The sequence below is a fragment of the Cervus canadensis genome, chromosome 4, assembly GCF_019320065.1.
Source record: "Cervus canadensis isolate Bull #8, Minnesota chromosome 4, ASM1932006v1, whole genome shotgun sequence".
NCBI lineage: Eukaryota > Metazoa > Chordata > Mammalia > Artiodactyla > Cervidae > Cervus > Cervus canadensis.
Window position 1 is genome coordinate 76837033 of NC_057389.1, and position 19154 is coordinate 76856186.

The 19154-nt window shown below is 41.1% G+C and overlaps 1 protein-coding gene across 3 annotated transcripts in view; it reads left to right on the top strand.

Moving 5' to 3' along the window:
• Positions 1-13146, top strand: part of SNX24 (sorting nexin 24) — a 173965-nt gene extending 160819 nt beyond the window's left edge. For all 3 annotated transcript variants that reach the window (XM_043465906.1, XM_043465905.1, XM_043465904.1), the window contains 4 exons: positions 5379-5473; positions 7208-7240; positions 7763-7827; positions 11957-13146. In XM_043465906.1, the coding sequence (XP_043321841.1) occupies positions 5379-5473; positions 7208-7240; positions 7763-7827; positions 11957-12024 (261 nt within the window). In that variant the 3' untranslated portion in view covers positions 12025-13146. The remainder of the gene's footprint in view (positions 1-5378; positions 5474-7207; positions 7241-7762; positions 7828-11956) is intronic.
• The last annotated feature ends 6008 nt before the right edge of the window (positions 13147-19154 follow it).

Sequence of the window (19154 nt, forward strand, 5' to 3'; positions counted from 1 at the left end):
TGATTCATATCAATGTATGACAAAACCCACTGAAATGTTGTGAAGTAATTAGCCTCCAACTAATAAAAAAAAAAAAAAAAAAAAGAAGGTACACCCAATCACCTGTGTTCATGTTTATCAGAGTTGGATATCATCTTAGCAAAGTCTGTTACATGCTCTATCACACACTTGTTAAAATTCTTTGATTTAGCCCCATTTCCTTTGTGCGTCTTAATAACAACCTGGTTTTTAATCTATGTACTTCCTTTGTGGCAAATTGGATGGAACTTTCTTTACTGTGGTTTTTCAGTTAATTTGGTAGCATCTCCAGTCTGCATGTGTATGAAAAAGCAGGTAACAGACATTCAGAACCCAGATATTTAGAAGCTCTTAGGAGCCTACTCTTCCCATACAAGCACCGCTTCTCCTAGTTTTATGGCCCAGGTTTCAGCTAGAGATAGACTCCTTCTCTGCTGGTTTAGACAGTACTTTCTTCTTGTTCCAGCAGCTTTGGAAACTGCCACCCTCCTTACCAGAATGGTTAGTTAACCGAAAGGCCACATGATCTCCTTGGTCCTCCACCACCCTCTTCCATGCTTGGTACCCACTGTTGAGTAACCTCTTCATATGGAAACCATTCTGAATGTTTTAGTCATTTTCACTGCTTGCCTCTAGCTTGTCTGAGTTTATTTTTATTTCTCTTTCCTTGGGGGTTAAATAGTATTGCATTCAGTGGAGTGAGAGGGCTGCTCAGCTCATTTTAGACCTTTGTGGAAATAGCACTTTCTTGCTGACCCACCGCTTGCAACCAGCAGGGCTCATGACCTATTATCCAGCTTGCCTTGGGCGCTTCATTCTGCCTCTTACAGTAGTTGACTTGGTACGTTAACCTGTACAATTTAATGGGATTACTTCTAACTTTTTCTCCAATGTGTTACTTTCATTTTTAATTCTGATGTTTTACTGCATAAGTTAGCTACCAAACCATGCCACCCTCCTTAACAAAATGGTTAGTTAATCTAACTCACCATCTCAACTTGCATCGGTGTCAGGACTCTACCTTCCAAGTTATTAATCAGTTAGAAAGCACTCAGCCCAGGACCCAATACTGTCCAGCAATTCAAATTCCCCCTCATAACAGGTGTAGCGTACTATCATATACTCTGCAGAAATAGAGCTTAAATCTTTCCTTCCTTTTTGGCTAATTTAGGAAAGCTTCAGCACCATGGCTTGTTGAATTCTAGAGTTATGTACAGAAGATGTAGATGCCATAAATATGAACTGCTTTCTAAATCCAGCTCAGCAATAGATTTTGGTCTTTCAAAAAAAAAATCTTTTACCAGGGTTGCCTCACCGCCAGACCCGCAGCCTAGAGCTGAAAGCACTCATGAATTCTAATAGCAAGGCGGCACGCACTCCAGCGGGGTTCTAATTGACCAAGAGGTGGAAAACTGAAGCAAGAAGGCTAGGCTAGCGTGTCCTTCGGGGGGCTGGCCTTCAGCACAGGCTCAGCAGTGCTTCAGGCTCCAGGCCAAATGAAGAATGTGCCCAGCAGTGCCGCTCCACACCCGAGCTGAGAGGAGGCATCCTTGGTGCGGCTGTCAGAGGGCTGCTGGACCCCCTACCACTGGCAGCGCAATTATATATGTGTGTGTATGTTTCAGCAAGCAAGAGTCTCAGCTTTCATCATTTTCAAGGGGATCCATGAATCGCAGAGGACTAAGAAGTTTTACTAAACAGACAATAATCCAAACCTCCAAAACCGATCAAATAGATTGTTGAGAATTGATACAGCAAAAAAAAAAACTCAAAGAAAAGAGAATTAACATTTATCGAATGCTAATTATGCCAGAGACTCTTTAAGACATCACCTAATCCTTACAATGACCTTTAGGGTAAGCAGAGGAGATGCTCAAACCCAGGTCTTGGTCTAAATCTACATATTCCAGCTACACAACTTACCTCTGTAAAGAATGGAAATAACCATTGAAGATCAATCAGAAATAAAGATAAGCAAGCTAAAACAACAGGGAAATGTGATTTGATGTTTAAAATATAATTTTTACATATATAATAGAAAGTGAAAGTGAAGTCGCTAAGTCGTGTCCGACTCTTTGTGACCCCATGGACTGTAGCCCACCAGGCTCCTCCATCCATGGGATATATATATATATTAATTAAGAGCTTATCTGGCGAACAGTTCTGATGATTTAGACCAGACTGGGGTCCCAAGCATGTGGAATGGCCCAGGATGCAGCATCGAGAAGGAGTGGCTCTTCTTGAGCAGCAGCCTTTTGAGAAACTGAGGAAGACTTAGATGAAATAGGTCATGAGGCCCTTCTTCACTGTTGGGTCTCTCATGGAATGAGGTCATGTGTTTCTGAGCCAAAAGATTTGGTTGAACTCAGTTTCCGTTCTGCATCTCTGTACTAACTGGTGACAGTCATTTCACTTATACATATTTTATTAAATTAGTTAAGTTCTACTCTATTCTATCTCTAGACTTAAGTACTATTTTCTTTTTTTTAGACTTAAGTATTACTTTCTTACAAGACTTCTTAGCAGAGTTTAGGGAATACTCCCCCCACATAACTGAATGCTTAACTAACTGCCCAGTGCTGCTTTCTTGCAACTGTAAATCCTGAAATCCACATTGGCCGTTGTTTTATGGAAAATTCAGCTTCCCTGCTGGCTCAGATGGTAAAGAATTTGCCTACAGTGTTGGAGACCTGGATTTGATCCCTGGGTCGGGAAGATCCCCTGGAGGAGGGCATGGCAACCCACTCCAGTATTCTTGCCTGGAGAATCCCCATGGACAGAGGAGCCTGGTGGGTTACCGTCCATGGGGTCGCAAAGAGTCAGACTCAACTGAACGACTAAGCACAGCACAGTGAACATTTAAATAAAATGCTCACAAATTTCTAAAGTCTTCTCTATTCTTTTTCCCCTAGTATATCTGACCTAAAACAGTGTGACCATCTATTTGGAGTACTCTGTTCAGGGAGGGTGAGCAGGATTAATTCCTGTCTTGGTGTTGCAGTGTAAACAGCTTTTTGCCTGTCTTTTGTCATTAATGATCATGCTGTGGACGTACCCAGTGCATTGTAAGCCAATCTGTCAAGGCCAATAAACAATTCACCTTGTTAAAATTCCCTAAATCTTGCATTAATAAAACGAAAGTAACCCCCTGAACACTCAGGAGATGTCTTCCTGCATACTACAGTGATGGATGACGTGTCTAAAGATCCTGGAAATTAAGTAGTTCAGGTCATTAAAAGTGTCCCACACTTGTTATTGATTTAATTTATTTTAAAAGGTGGGGGTGGAGATAAGAACGGTTACCCCCTCCCCTGTTGTGTTTTTTTTTTTTTTTTAAATCTGAAAGCTACCACTTGTTCACGTAATTAAAACTATCACCAGGGTGAACAGCTCCATGTTTGTTACAACATGAAGCTTTATTATTCAAATAAGTATATCATCTTCTTAAACAGATAATCTGCAAACAAGTAGATAATCCTTGCATCTTGTATTATGGCAGAAATCCCTTAGAACCGCACATGTATCATGATTCCTGAAATCTTTCATTTCTGGGCACTGAAATAATGACCTTCTGGGTACCTCCCAAAATGTCCTCAGTTAGATGAAGGCCAAATGAATTGAAGGAAACTAACAGAAATAGTAATAGAAGTATGCCTCTGAATAAAGGACTTGTTTTTTTTTCTCTCCATTTTGTCAATTTTTCATTTTTCTACTTTATAATCAAGAAAAGAGTGAACATTTGAGAAAGATGAATGATGGATGAGCGGGTGGGGGAATGGATGGATGTGAAAGTATTCAGAGGGTGCAGACCCTGTGTCACTGTATTCCAAGGCAAGTTTAAGATATGTGTGTTTGTGTTTACTTGTTTATCACCAATTTTCTACACCAGTCCACTCCCCTGGACACATAATATTCACTGCCCTATCCCGGTGCCCAACATAATAGGTGCTCAGTAAGTATTTGTTTAGTGAATAAAGTATTACCCCCAATACCTTTTTTTCCCTCTCTTCTTCATTGCTTAAGCTTCAGGGAGTACAGTGGCTGTGTAAGGAATAGTAAGAGCCCCAGACGAGGTTGGTTCTTCAGCTGATGACTCCCCAGGGGCCGAGCAGCAGGAGAGTTGAGCACTAGAATCAAGCAGAGATCGGTCTGCTGGCACCGGTGACCCTGTGGTAGCTCATTCCATTTATGTGTCCTGAACTGGGTAACAGAATTCCGAAACATGGTGAGAAATGGGGCAGCTCCAGATATAAATCATAACGAAACACAGTACATTATGTAGAATTATGTGTATACAAGATACATGCAGTTTGATCTTACTTTTGTCATTTGTTATATACCTTTTGCATCACCTTGCATAGCTATTCCTGATCAGCTGTGTGAGTGACATTTCACCATCAATTCTCATTGTTTTTTAAATAGTGTGTGTATTAGGGTGGGAAAAAAAAGCCATGGTAAATTACAAAAAATGACCCTTAAAATAGTTATATTAATTTTAGAAATTAGTGCGCAATGTTTGATGCTTTTCCCATGGTCTTTGTTTTTTTTTTTTTAAAAAGTGGGGGAGGGAGGTGCAATCATTTCTTTGGCAGACCCTTTCAAAAATAAATATATATGAAAATGCACTCTTACAGTTCTCTATTCGATCCCTCCTGGAAATTGCATAATTTGGGTATCTGAGAACTGACATAGTTATGCCATTATGGCAGCTATTTAGCAGAGCTCCCTAAATGGAAGAACTCTATAGATTTTTTTTTCAGTATACACACTGATTTACACTTAGTGGTAAAATTGTTACTGACCCTTTAAGTGGAGCTGTCCAAATAGCAATAAATGTCAGTTGATCCTGTTACTGAAATAGGTAATAGCTAAAAGATCTTGACTAAATCTTACGGTTTAAAAAACCATATATAACATTTCCTGAACAATTGTGGTCTCTTATAGATACACACACAGTCAAACCATTTCATCACTAAATAAAGAAAACTTGATGAAACTGTCTTAGCAGTATTGTTGGTGTTCCCAGGTTTTCAAGTACTCTGGATTAGAACCTCCTTGAAGGCAGGGAACTGTGTCTACCTGGTACCCAGCTGTCTTGCCCCCTAGTCAGCATCTAAAGTATAGAAAATGCTCTGTAAATGCTGGTTGGGTGAATGAATAGATAAAAGGAGCATTTGCTGACACTGAATAGCATGTGTATTGGCCTGAATTCTTGGTGGGCGAAATAGGGACCACTCTCTTTTCACTTTTGAGTAATAACGCTGGTAAGAATTTTGATGGATGGTTATGACTTTTCAGAATAGTTTATTTGATTGATTGTCTAGCAGACTTCACTTTCTAATTGTTTTCCACTTTCACAGGCTGTCATTCTGGAAAATGAAGAACTTCCTAAGCTGTTTCTTGATTTCCTAAATGTGCGACATTTGCCCTCTCTACCAAAGACAGAGAGTTGTGGGTAAGAGTTGCTGTTGTTTACCTATTGGACTTGTACTTTAAGTTGCTTTGCAATCACTTATTGGCCTAACAATAACCCTAATGATGCCAGAAGGGCCAGCCTGGGCACACCCATTCTTCTGGCTTGGGACAGCACTCGCTCGCCCCCTACTCGTAGTCAAAGGAATTGCTCTTGAGTTCTCATCTCCATATTGTGGCCAGGGGACCAACTAACTCGGGTTTAGACTTGAAGAATTGACTTTTTAAATTATTCAGTTACATGGAATGATGTTACCTGATGGGAATTATGACTCTCAATAGCCTGCTCAAGAACTGATATGTTTATTTGTGGGCTTCCCTGGTGGTTCAGCTGGTAAAGAATCTGCCTGCAATACAGGAGACCCTAGCTTGATTCTGGGGTTGGGAAGCTCCCCTGGAGAAGGGATAGGCTACCCACTCCTGTATTTTTGGACCTCCCTGGTGGCTCAGATGATAAAGAAAATGCCTGAAATGCAGGAGACCTGGGTTCGATCCTTGGGTTGGGAAGATCCCCTGAAGGAGAGCATGGCAACCCACTCCAGTATTCTTGCTTGGAGAATCCCCATGGACAGAGGAGCCTGGCAGGCTACAGTCCATGGGGTCACAAACAGTTGGACACGACTGAGCAGCTAAGCACAGCACATGTTTATTTGTGGATACTTGGGCAAAGTCTGTATCCCCTTGACACATTTATTCATGTAAGTTTAAAGCTGTAAATGATCTTAAAAATGATTTTACCCAACTCCCTTCATTTTATAGTTGAGCAAACTGAGCCACAGAAATAAAGTGCCTTTCCCCAAATCTCTTGCTTTGTAGCTGGCAGATCCCAGGTCTGTGTCATAAACTCTTTTCCTGCCTCCCCGCTGCCTCCCTCAAGAACTTCTGAATGCAGAGCTGCATATCCTAATCTCTCTGTACCACGAAACCAGACATTTGATATCAGCAGCAATTGAGAAAAGTTCTTCTGAAGAGTTAACTCTGAACCAAGCCACTCACTCAGCTCTGGGCATCTGTGATGATCTGACCTCCAAAGGCCATCAGCAACACCCCTGACATATTAGATCTAGTCACACAGAACTCCATCATCACAGTCTCTCTGCAGATCCAAGTTGGGGAGAGTGTTGGATCCATTTGCTTGCTATCTCCAGGCCTGCCTGAAGGACCCACACTAGCTACAAGGGGTTTAAGCTAACCACACCCAAAGGCATGTTAAACCCCAGCCGTCTGCTGGTTGAGAAGTCACTAAGACCTTCACAGCTCCCTCACTGGTAGCTTTCACTCAGGGCCACTTTTCAGTCACCTCAGAACAAGAACCATATACCCTACTCACCAAATCACATACATGGCCAGTGTGTTCCTGTTTCAACTTGGTGCATTTGCTGGGACGTTGGGCTTCATATGTGGTTATGTATTTTTAAGAAGAAGTAGTGGGAAAGAAGTGAGTGAAGTCTTTTCTCCATTATATAAGTCCAAAAGCAAAACCGTAGGATTTTTGAGTGATCTTCTTCAGGAAAACTGAAATACAAGAATATTACCATCTTAGGATTCATTAGGAGGCGGCATCAGCCATGCAGTGACCCTGTGAAAATACCAAAGTCTCTTTCTCAAAATGTCTGCCAATTTAGAGCTCTGAGAATACTAGCTGCATCTTCCTTTGTTAGCATAAACACTGACCCAGCTTTTGTTGTCTTTTTCTTTTCTTTTCAAAAAATTTTAGATCTTTTGATGAGACCGAATCTGAAGAGTCAAGGTAAGAACAAATACCAGTCAATCAGGAGTTACACAAACCGAGAATAGGACTGTGGTTTTGTTAAATGTTTCATTACCATCATCTAATTGTTTCAAGTCAAGGTTTTCTTTAAAATCTCTGGTAGAAAATTCATTTTAAAATGACAGATCTTTGATGGGAAGTTACAGAAGTGGCCAGTTCTATTTAAGGGTGGAGGAATAAAACCCTACATTGTTTCATACATGAAATAAGAATACTATTTCGTCAATAGTCCTACTACAAGATTTCAAAAAATAAAACACTTTGCATCAGTGATTTATTGTATATCTGCTTCCGATTCCACAAAGACATGAATGGAAGATGAGCGCGCTGCTGGTGATTTGCTCCTCCAGCCCTGCTTGCTATTATTCACCCACACACCGTTAGATACATAAACCTTGAGATGTCCCCGCACAGCAGTTTGATCCCCTCAAAGCTAGTTTGTAGTGTTTTCTGTTTACCGTCGTCCCCTGATGCTGACATGCCTGTTCTTGACCTTTCCAGCAAACTGTCCCACCAGCCGGTGCTGTTGTTCCTCAGGGATCCATACGTCTTGCCTGCAGCCAGCGGTAATCAAACCTGTCATCTGCTAACAGCTCTTTACTGATCTGACCCTGCACCACATAAACCACGTTTTTAATACAGGTCTAACAGAGTGACATTGGTCCAGGGCTTAATAATCTGCCAATAAACCAGTGCTCTTGGTGTAAGAGACATTCAGAATTTTAATTGGGGCAGGCCTTTCAGGAGGAAATGTAATTTTTCTTTCTCTCTCTCCAGGCTGTTTTGAATTAGAGTGATAAGGGGGTAAAGGTATTAATTTGGGGGATGGTGTTATTTTGGACTATGCCAGTTTTTATCCAGATGCTAGGGTTTGAATCCAAGGCCCTGGTCTTTTTTTTTTTTTTTAATGCTTCTTTCCCAAAACTGTGTATAAACATTGCATGTGTCTCCATTTCCATTTTAGATTACAGCATCTTTGACAGTCAAATATACCTTTTTAAAGCTTGTATGTTTAAGCAAAAGGGATTAATTTAAGTGTAATGCTGTATTTTAGCCCAAGTCCTTTCTTTGTGCCAAGAAATTTAAATTATTCAGAGTCCCTCTCAAAGTGTTCTGATATTCAGCTCTTTGTGAGTGTATTCTCAGACACTGTCTCATTTAATTTCCTTAACCACCTTAGGAAATTGGCAGGGCAGGTATCATCATTGGATCTTGAGAAAAGTGGATCTCAGGGAGGTCCCCGACTTGCCTGGTTTCACAGGTCTGGGGGGTGGCTCTCTTTTTGCCTTATCTCTCCCTCTGTGCTCTCTGCATATAGTGGGTTTGCAGCCTTTGTTTCTGCGAGTAACTAAATAGCATAGCAGCTAAATAGCAATAGATAGATTATCTGTGGACACCTTTCCTACATTCTGGCAATAAAACCTTATCCCCAGCAAGAGAGAAGGGACTGTTCTCTTGTGCTTAAGTCAGCCACTTACTGTCCATTTAAAGAAGTCTGGCTCGGACACAGCCCTACTCTGTGGAGGGACAATTCTAGAAGAAAGCTGCCTTTTGTCATGTGACTGTATACACATATGGTCTTGTAATAGTATTTTCCCTATAAAATTCTTTCAGTGAGGAATAATTACCTTTCTTTAGCATTTGCTTCTAATGTGCACCAAATATGCCTGGTGTGTTAGGTTGATATTATGTTAACAAGATGTTACATTTAACAAATATTCATTATGTAGCATAGTGTAGAGTAAATGGGCAGTAATTTATAAAGTAGTCTTTCTAGCTTTTAATAATGGTTCCACAAGCACTCTCTCCAGGTATTGTTTCTGCTCAGATATTTTGTGCATTTGACTGAAATTCCTAGAAAAGTGTAGAGTAGAGTGATCACCGTGGACAAGAGTAGCCAGTTTGCTATCTAGAAGAGGGAAGGTATTTTGTGGTCTTTGAACTTGATTCACCCAGGTTGTTAAGTAGCATGTGTTATGCACTTGGCTTGACCATGAAGAATGGCAGAACTTTCTGGGAAGGAGTATCAGGGGCCAAAGTCCGAAGCTGGAAAGAGTAAAAAGTATGGATCGTTGGTAGAATGTTGATGTAGTGGAATGACTTGCACCAGAAGGGAATTCCTGCTTGAGAGTAAGTGAAAATCATGAATTTGATGTAAAGGATGGAACCAGGTGTGAGAGAGCCAGTCACTAAATCTCCTTTCATGGAACTTTGGCTGGACCCGTGTCATAAATCAGATTCCTATTGTCTTAGAGGTATTATACTAGTGATGCATTCTTGCAGTTCTTTAGCATTTAATTTAAAGATAAATTTTACTTGTGTCACATATTCACATTGTATGGCTTCTTAACAAAATGTTGAGGTTACTTTTCCAGAGGATACAGAATCTGGAAATACTTTCACAGAGACACTGAGACCCATAAAGTCAGAGGAGTGTCTGTCTTTAAAATTTTGGCAGTTAAGCACTGTCCTCTTCTAAAATGCTAAAAATAAAGCATTATTCCCTTAGCATGTGGTTTTTGGCCTTTGTTTAGGTTTTTCTGGGGAATTCCTGATAACTCTTGTCCAGGTCCCCAGGGCCAGCTGTGTGACTTACCCTCTGTGGGCTTTCTCAGCCCGCTTCCTTGACCTCTCACCTTTAGCCACTGGTGACCACGTTCCCTGTCTTCAGACACCACCTCCCCTTGGCTTTCCCACCTTTCTGCTCTTCTTCCTGGTTCTGGCGGCTGTCCTGAAGTCTCTCCTCGACTCTCTGTTGTTCTACTTTTACTTTCTTTGGAACAATCTCCTCCTTGCTGTGGCCTTGAAGACCTTGAGTGTACAGCTGAGTCACAGTATTATTTTTCCATCTGAACGCTCTCTGTGAGCCCCAGACTCGCGCCATGGTTGACATGGCCCTCCATGGGCTGGCCCTGGCTCAGGTTTCTGCCGGGACGCCCTCACACACTCTGGTCCCGCCACACTGCAGTTCTTCCTGGGTCCCGGATGTAGTGAATTCTCCCCTCAGGGTGCTTGCCATTTCTTCTTTCTCGAACCCGCTTCTCATTCTCACACATCATTGGCCTTCTCCTCTTTCAGGTCCAACTTCAGGGAGCCTTTACTGATTCTCCTTTTTAGTAACCTCCAAGAGCCCTTCCACCCTGTTCACTATATTTTTTTTAATAAGCTTCACAATAAATGTTTCCAAAAATAAATATAAACCAACAAAAATAACAACAAAACCTACCCTAAATCACATTCCTTCTCATCACCTCTCAGTGAGAAGCAAAGGCAAGGGCAGTTTTCTGAGTAATTCAGGCAGTCATGGAATAATTAATTGCTTGTGTATTAAAGATATTTTTAAACACATTTTGTTTGTTTATTCACTTATCTCCCTGACTAACATGTAAGTTCCATGGCTTAGGCAAGCACTGTTACTTATATCCCCAGTAATTAGGCAGTTTGGTATGTCATAATAGCTGGTACTTACCCTGTGCCAAGGTCAGGTCCAAACACTTTGTTTCATTCACCGATTTTTACAGTGACCTCTTCGGTAGGTATTGTGAAATCCTTCTTCACTAGTCCCATCGAATTCGTCACCACCTTGCTCCTGAACTGCTGTCTGAATGTCAACCACAGACAACTTTTCAAAACAATTAATTTCTGTCTCACTTTGTTTAACGTCCCTCCATAGCGTCTCCTTGTTTTTCAGATAAAGCCAGATTTCCTGTCCCTTCTTAGCAGGCTTGAATTGTCCCCCTGCCCTCACTGAGGCAACTCCTCCTGCTACCTTAGCCCCCATGCAGGTCTCTGAACCCTCCACAGGGCACCCACCTGCCTCAGACTTCATAGCCGGTCAGCTCCCTCTCCCGAGCTCTCTCCTCTAAGAGCCTCTCTATTCCCCTGATGAGGTCCAATGCCCTTGTAAGTGGTTTAATGTAGTGGGTCCTCTGTATAGGTTGAATTAATAAGTGAACATACTTAGGGATCTCTTGCTTTCCTCATATAATAACTACATTTATGTAAATCCTGGGTATAATTATGTGTAGATGTGATCGATTGGTTCCCTGTCCAATTTATCCGTTCATGTCTTACCTACTCTGATAACTAAAATGTGATACAACAGAAACTACACCTCTGAATTTCCTTTGTGTCTCCTATAAAAATGGAGCTGATTTTTCAAGTTTGACAAAGGGGGCCTTTTGTCAGAGATTGGCCCTTTTACATTAGGAAGACAGGCTCCCATCCTCCTGCTCTCTAGAAACTAGCGTAATAGAACAAGCAGATTCAAGACACCTTGGGCTAAACGCTGCTGTAAACCATGATGGAAAAACTGCCGCAAAGTATTCCCAGTAGAAATCTTGGAATTCCTTCAAGTATATTGAGATTTTGTTAGAAATTGAATTGCCAGTGTAATCTATCTTCCTTGTGAGAAAACATTCAGATAAAGAGCTGGGGCCTGGCAGCATTAACCATTAGAACATCCCTTAAATCAATAAGCTACAAATCTGGCCGCGCATTCCTGCAGCTCGCAGTGGTACCTCAAGTGACTCGAGGCCAAAGCAGCATGTCTGATGTCACGTCTGAAACAAGGGCGAACTATATGGTGATACACACCTCTAAGTTATGCCTAGGCCTTACCTTGTGGTGTTCTGCAAAATGCACGTATGTTTCATTGATGTGCATAAGAAAATCAGTTTTCCTTTTGTTTTTCAGATTTTCCAAATGTGGTTATTGAAGGAGTTCTCCATGGGATATTTTACCCTCATCTACAGCCCAGGTAGAAATCCTCCATGGCTGGAAGAAGCTGAAGCAGGTTTCGAAGTCACAGTCAAGGAAATCGATACCTACCAAATTAACCTAAACTCTATGACATAACGGCTCTCTCACTAGTGGTAAAATTCACAGTCCCAGCGTAATTCAGAGCAGGGACATTTCCATTAGAATGGTGCTTTTAAAAATAGAAGCCGAATTGGGACGGTGCTGAGGTTAAGGCCAAGTGTTTAAGAAGTAGAATGTAGCTGCCAATTTAGAAACCCCGGGAAAAGAAGACTAAAGAAGATCTTTGGGACCTCCAAGTGTAGCAAAACACTTCCTCTCCACTTCAGTCACACCATTTGCTAATTGAAAATCTCACCCTGAATCATTGTGAGACTGATCAGCTTTGGTAGCTTTTTTTGTTCAGATTCTATGGCACACTAATCTTTTCATCCTGAGGTTTTTTTCTCAGCCAGTGATAGATAACATTCTGAAATGCTGGCACCAGGAGAGCTTTACAGAAACACACTGCTAAATGTGAAGAAGGAACTGAACTGGAAATGAAATTATACTGACCATACTAGGGCATTTAAAAAATCATGGCATTTTAATTTGCGTTACAGTGGAGTTGCATCATATGCAGGGATTCACTTCTAATGTCAGCACATAAGATAGAATGGGGGTCTCAAGATTATCCTTGAAAGCCCTTTAGAATGGTGCCGTATTGGAAATCTCCATCCACCACAGCCAATTTTTCCTCCGGTGTTGGAAGAGAGAACTGTTGAAGACCAATTAAATTTGTTGGTTTTTGTTCAGGCACCATTTTGTAGAAGAAACACATGCCTTTAAACACTAGAATTATACTTAGCCTTGCAAGATGCTTGCCCTATAAAAGGTAAATGTGACCTGACGGTGACTGAGGGAACACCAGATTGACCACACTCATCTTGGTCTACTCAAGGGCATCCATTCATTGAATAGGTGGTATAGTTACCAGATTGATTGTTATCTCCTTATTGCTTATCGTTTCCTTTTCACTGACCTCATATTTTGCATTAATATAAATTAAATGGATTTATGATGCACCTCCACTGTACATCTTACAGACATTCAGATTTTGTCTAATAAAGGATAAAAGCGTATATGCAGCCTGTGTATGTGTGCTGTATTTGGGCATTTCCTTGAAAACTAATTAATAGCTAGCCTATTTATGATTATTAGCTTAATAAGCTTCTGTGTAGGAGAAAAATATTTAAATTCAAAACTAATAAGTAGATCATGGTTTTTGACTAAGCTCTAAACACACAGGTTTAAAGCTTGCTGCAAATTCTTGATGATGTATTTATGCTAGATGTGTGACAACATGGGAAAGTAAGAACTGAATAACCAAGTGTCATCAACCAAAAATGGCTGAAGAGTCAAGTGTTGGAGATTTTTTTTAACATGTTTTTGTTATTAGCTATTTTGAGTTAAATAAAAATGAAGAACCCAAAGCATTTGAATATGTCTTCTACTGCCAGAATCTTATAATGGAGACACAAACTGTATCTTTTCTTTTTACTCACATGCACACACACAAACCTTCTCTCATATTCATATAAACATTTATTGCTAATCCAACAAGGTAAGAGTTAAATTACCTCACCTATTAAGCCAATAGGTATGTATTAAATAATTTATTTGCCAAGATAGTAAGAATTAAAAAAAAAAATAATAAAGATCAACCATCATTGGTGACACACCAATGATGTGTGTCACAAAAGAAGGAATCTTTTTTGAGAATTAAAATCTTTTTTAGTGATGACTTTCATTTTTAGTTTTATTTTAAATGTTTACTCTGTCCTTTCATAGTTCATTTCAATTCCATTACAGGAAATAGAAACCACAACTACAGTAGGTGTTTTAAGCAGAATGGAATCATAAGAAACGGTGCTTACAGAATCTTTTAGAAGGATGCAGGGAATGACCTCCTGTGGGCCTCTAGGCACAATTTCCAGAATGCCCCAGCAATTTCTAGTACCCTCCTGCCAGGGGAACTACAACGTCTGTCTTAAGGAATTCAGGGAGCGGAGAGGCTGCCAAGGAAGGTCTTGAGGTCAAAAACAGCACATGTAGTTGTGATCCAGGGAGCAGCACACAGATTCAGGAGGTGTCTGTTACCGCCGTAGCTGCCCCATGGCAGCACCCAGGAAGCTGGTGACTGGGCACAAGAACAAGTGTCCAGCTGTCACCAGCTATACCGTGGTTGCCTCTCAACACCCATGGCCTTGCTTGTCAGCAGTCACAGCACAAAGCAGCAGGATGATGACATTCACCCACTTCCGCCTTCTTGTCTATAGCTCATGAAAGCACATGCAGTTGGCAGAACCTTCTTCTTGATCCCCAACTTCAAGGGAGTCTGGGAAGAAGTTGGAACTTCCTGGTCTCAGCAGCTCAGACATGCATGTTGGAAAGAGGATGGAATGTATTTCCACAGTCAAGATTTTAATAAAAACATATAAAAAGATAGATAAAAAGAAAAATCTTCTTCCATCCTGTCTCCCTGATCCCCAGGTCCCCTCCTAGAGACACCACTGTACTTGGTTTATGTGTGTACTTTCAGAAATTCTCATCCACCTGCAAGCAAATACTGTATGTTTAGTGTACATATATTATTCTGTTTCTCCGTTTTTGTAAGATGGATTTTTCATATCATGGATTCATAGCCAGTAATGAAGTAAAGAGTACAGAGAAGAAAAGAGAATAAAGAAAAGGAAAAGAAGCCCTCTTACCACTTAAGCCAGGATATAGAGATAGCCCTCACACTCCCTCATCCCCCGGTTCTTGGATCTGGTGCTTTGCTTGGGGCTGGTCTCAGAATGGTTCCCCACCTGCCCATTGCTGTTTATTGAAGAGCCTTTCTCAGACCTAACCTCTGCCATCTGGCCAGTTTGCATAAGGCAGCCCTGATATCCTTTCTCTCGGTGTCCTTCCTCCTCCTCCGCCTCTCCCCCATTTCAAACAGCAGGTTGTGTATACAATCCCAATAGCACTGTGACCGTCCCCACATGGTAAATTCTTCAGTCATTTCACTTTGAAAAGTGTATAAGTCTTATGATCACAGTTTAGGAACAACAAAGGGCTTTTATCTCATTTGTCAACTTGGTCAATTGATAATGGCTGTTTAAAGTGCTCAGGTTGTAAAGTAATTAGCCTCCAACTAATAAAAATGAATGAAAAAATAAATAAAAAGAAGAATAAAGTGCTCAGGTAAGGATTCTGACTCATCAACCAGAGTGGATACTATCCAAAACAAGCAGAAAGTAACAAGTGTCAGCAAGGATGCAGAGACCTGGAAACCCTTATACGTTGCCAGTAGGAATATAAAATGGTGCAAACTCTAGAAAATAGTATGGCAGTTCTTTAAAAAATTAAAATTACCATATGATCTAGCAATTCCGTTTCTGGGTATATACTACCCCCCCCCAAAAAAAAAGTGAAAGCTTTTCACTTGAACAATTTTTTCTACAACCAAGTTACAAATGAGTTTCACAGTAACCAAAAGATGGAAGCAACCCAAGTGTCCACTGATAGATGAATGGATAAAATGTGGTCTATACATACAGTGAATTATTCAGCCTTAAAAAGGCAGGAACTTCTGACACCTGCTACAACATGGATAAATCTTGAAGACATTATGCTAAGTGAAGTCAGCCAGTCCTGAAAGGACAACTGCTGTATGATTCTACTTATTTGAGGTACCTGGAATAGTCAAAGTCCTAGAAACAGAAAATAGAGTGGTGGTTGCCAGGGGCTGGGGGTAGGGAGAGATGGGGAGTTAGTGGGTTTAGTGGGTTAGTGAGTTAGTTGGGGAAGGTAAAGTTCCGAAGATGGATGGTGATGATGGTCATTGCACAGTGGTATGAATGCACTTAATGCCACTGTTTAAAAAAAAATGATTAAAACAGTAAATTTTGTACATGTATTTTGCCACAGTTTTTTTAGAATAGACTTAGTGAGTAAGGGTGTGGCAACCAATTAGTGATATTTGTCAAGGGTGCTATTCTCATATCCCTGGTAACCTATGAGATTCTGAAAACAATAGTTCTGAACCGGAGATGTGCATCAGAATCACCTAAAACTGAATCAGTAAATCGGGGAGGTGGGGGGTGGGGGTCTGTCCATGGGTACTTAGAGAAACTTCCCAGTTGATTCTGACACATACTTAGGTTAGGAATCACTGTTCGATGCTTTGAGAGTGTGAGATGGTTTATGAACTCCCCTTCTTTGGTGATTATTGACTTCCCTACCTCCTGCAGAATCTACTATGAAACACGAAGATTTGACTCTCCTAGTATTGCATGTAGTCACGGGTTGGAGGGGCTTATCTCTGTTCATTCTGGCTGCAGTAACAGAAATAGCATAGACTGGGTGGCTTGTAAACAACAAATATTTATTTCTCTCAGTTCTGAACTCTGGGAAGTACAAGATCAGGGCACATGTGGTATCTAGGAAGGGGCTTTGTTTTCCCTGTGTACTTATGTGGTGGGAAACTTACCAGGGATCTGTCTGGGGCCTCTTTCACAAGGGCACTAATCCCTAATCACCTCCCAAAGGCCCCACCTCCAAACTCCATCACTCAGGGAATTTGATTTCAACATATTAATTTGGGGGAGTGGGTGTGGACCCAAACATTCAGTCTATAGCAGGATTCTTTGAAGAAGCAGAGAGGATGACAGACAAGCTTGGGTAGTAGTCTCAATTGATACCATATAATGAATATATATATTCATTTATTCAACCACTCTTTAAATGAAATTACAGCATAGTGTTAGTTATCCAAAGAATAAAGACATAATCTCTGTTTTCCAGAATTTTTAGCCATTTATGAGGGAGTGTCTTTCCATTTAACTGAATTGGATATAAATTTCAGTGATTAAAACTATCTTCACCAGTCTTTCTAACTCAGCTTTGAAATGATCATTTTTCATCTCGGCTTTGTTTCAGTTTTCATCCTTGATGATAATGATAGATTTCGAATTCAGCAGCAGAAACCCAGGAAAGTAACAGACAGTAACTCAAAACAGAAAATCCTGCAACATTTATGTTTTCTGTCCATGAAGAAGCAGAGTGATGGTCTGGATTCGGAAGGTGAAGAGGTGTTTATTTTGTGTGGGAGGGAGGAGGCACTTTGAAATGTTAAGTCTTTGGAGTACATGTAATTGACTAAAGAAAAATTTTGTTTTATATTCTCAGAGTATAATTGTAAATCTGACCTATAAGATGTGAAACATTTTCAGTCTTCTTTTACTTGAACATCAGCCCTGGTGCCATCAACAGTGTCTCCAGCTCTGATCATCTCTTCCCTTAGATGCTCTTATGTAGTGAGCACCTCTGGGTGTCACCTGTTGTGATACTAAGGCTTTTCATACTTGATCTCATTATAACTTGACACAGCTTTTACAAGCTTTTATAGAAGAAGAAACTAAAGTTCAGAGAGATTAATAAGTAACTAACATGATAAAGCACTAATCTGGGCTAAATTCTGTCCATGGATTATCCCATAAAAGACTTCCAGCATCTTCCTGAGGTATGTATTCTTATTTCTCCATTCTACAGTGAGAAACATGAAGGCTAGAAAGGCACGCTAACTTGACTAAGGCCACCAGGTTATAAAAGGGATCAGGATTTGCACTGATCATCCACAAAATTCGGGCTCACTCTCTACCCCAACAGCCTCCCGTTAGAACTGTTTTTTTGAAAAAACTAATGTGCATTTTTGAATCACATATGAATACTTAAGTCAGAAAAGTATTATGATAGTTGCTCATATTTCTACCCTACATTATAAACCAGAGTGCTTTTCCATCTCCCTTGGTTAAACCAGGGGAGTGCTCCTGGTTTAATGAGTGCTCTGTGCTGTCAGCCGCAGCATCCTCTTGGGCCCCTCTCTTTCCACTTTCACTGTAGTCTATCCTTCACACAAGAGCCAGAGCCACCTTTTTGACATGTCCATCGGGTCATGTCACTCGCTCAAAATTATCCAGTCGCTTCCACCCCCACTTAAAATGGAAGCTCCTACCACCCTGTCCAAGTCCCTCACCCTCCTCTTCCTGGTGCTAATCTCACCGGTGACACTAGCCTTTCTGTTCCCAGGACTTGCCAACCTTGGTTCTCGCTCAGGCCCTTTGACCCTGCTAGTCTCTCCCTGAAACACTCTTCTCTCATCGGAAGGCTGGCCCACTCTCACCTATTAGGCCTCAGTTTAGATCTTATGTAGCACCCCAACTCTCACGTTGCCCCCTTCTCTCAGAGCACGCTGGTACCATCTTCATCTGTTTATTTGTTTAATGTCTTTCTCCCCAGGAAAGCTGGAGAGAGCTGCGTGAGGGCAGGGGCAGCATCTGACTTGTTTACCCTGTTTCTCAGCGCAGAGACAGGCAGATCCCACAACCACTGTTGAAGGAGTAGGTGGCCAGCAGCCTGTGTTCCCATCCCATCACCCAGCTCAGTGCTGGCTATGCGTGCGTCACAGCAGGGCCTTCAGAAATGTTTGTGGCCTACGTAAATGACCTTGCAGGCAGGATTTGCTCACATCTTCCCAGAATCATTTGCGTAATTATTCATTACCTCCTGTTTGTTCTAAAACAGTGTTTTTCTACACTTTGCTCACCAATTTGATACGAGTTCTAATGGCTCCAATGATTTCTTAAATGTCTGTCCTTTACAAATGCATTACCAAGCTAATTCAGTGATTAAAAACCATGGTTTTGTGACATCTCGGGGCAGTGGTTTTCGAAGTTCAGACCTTGGATCAGCAGCAGCAGCATCACCAGAGAACTTGTTAGAAGTGCACATTCTCAGGCCCTTCCCTGGACACTTAGAGAGTGGGACCCAGAAATCTAACAAGCCTTCCAGGTGATTCTGACGTGCACTAAAGTTTGAGAGCCACAACCCTTCATGCTGCATATTTTTTTCAATGCTTAAACTTTTTTTTTTTTAATTGAAAAAACCACAATACTTCTAGGAGGAGCAGGCACAAAATCAGACAATGCCAGAGGGTCACTACAAAAGGCTGATAACGCCTTTAAGACACCAGCCCATTAGCAGCTTAACAGAACCAAAAAGGTATTTTAAATGTAGTAAAAGATAAGAGATATCTTGCACTTAGAGACTG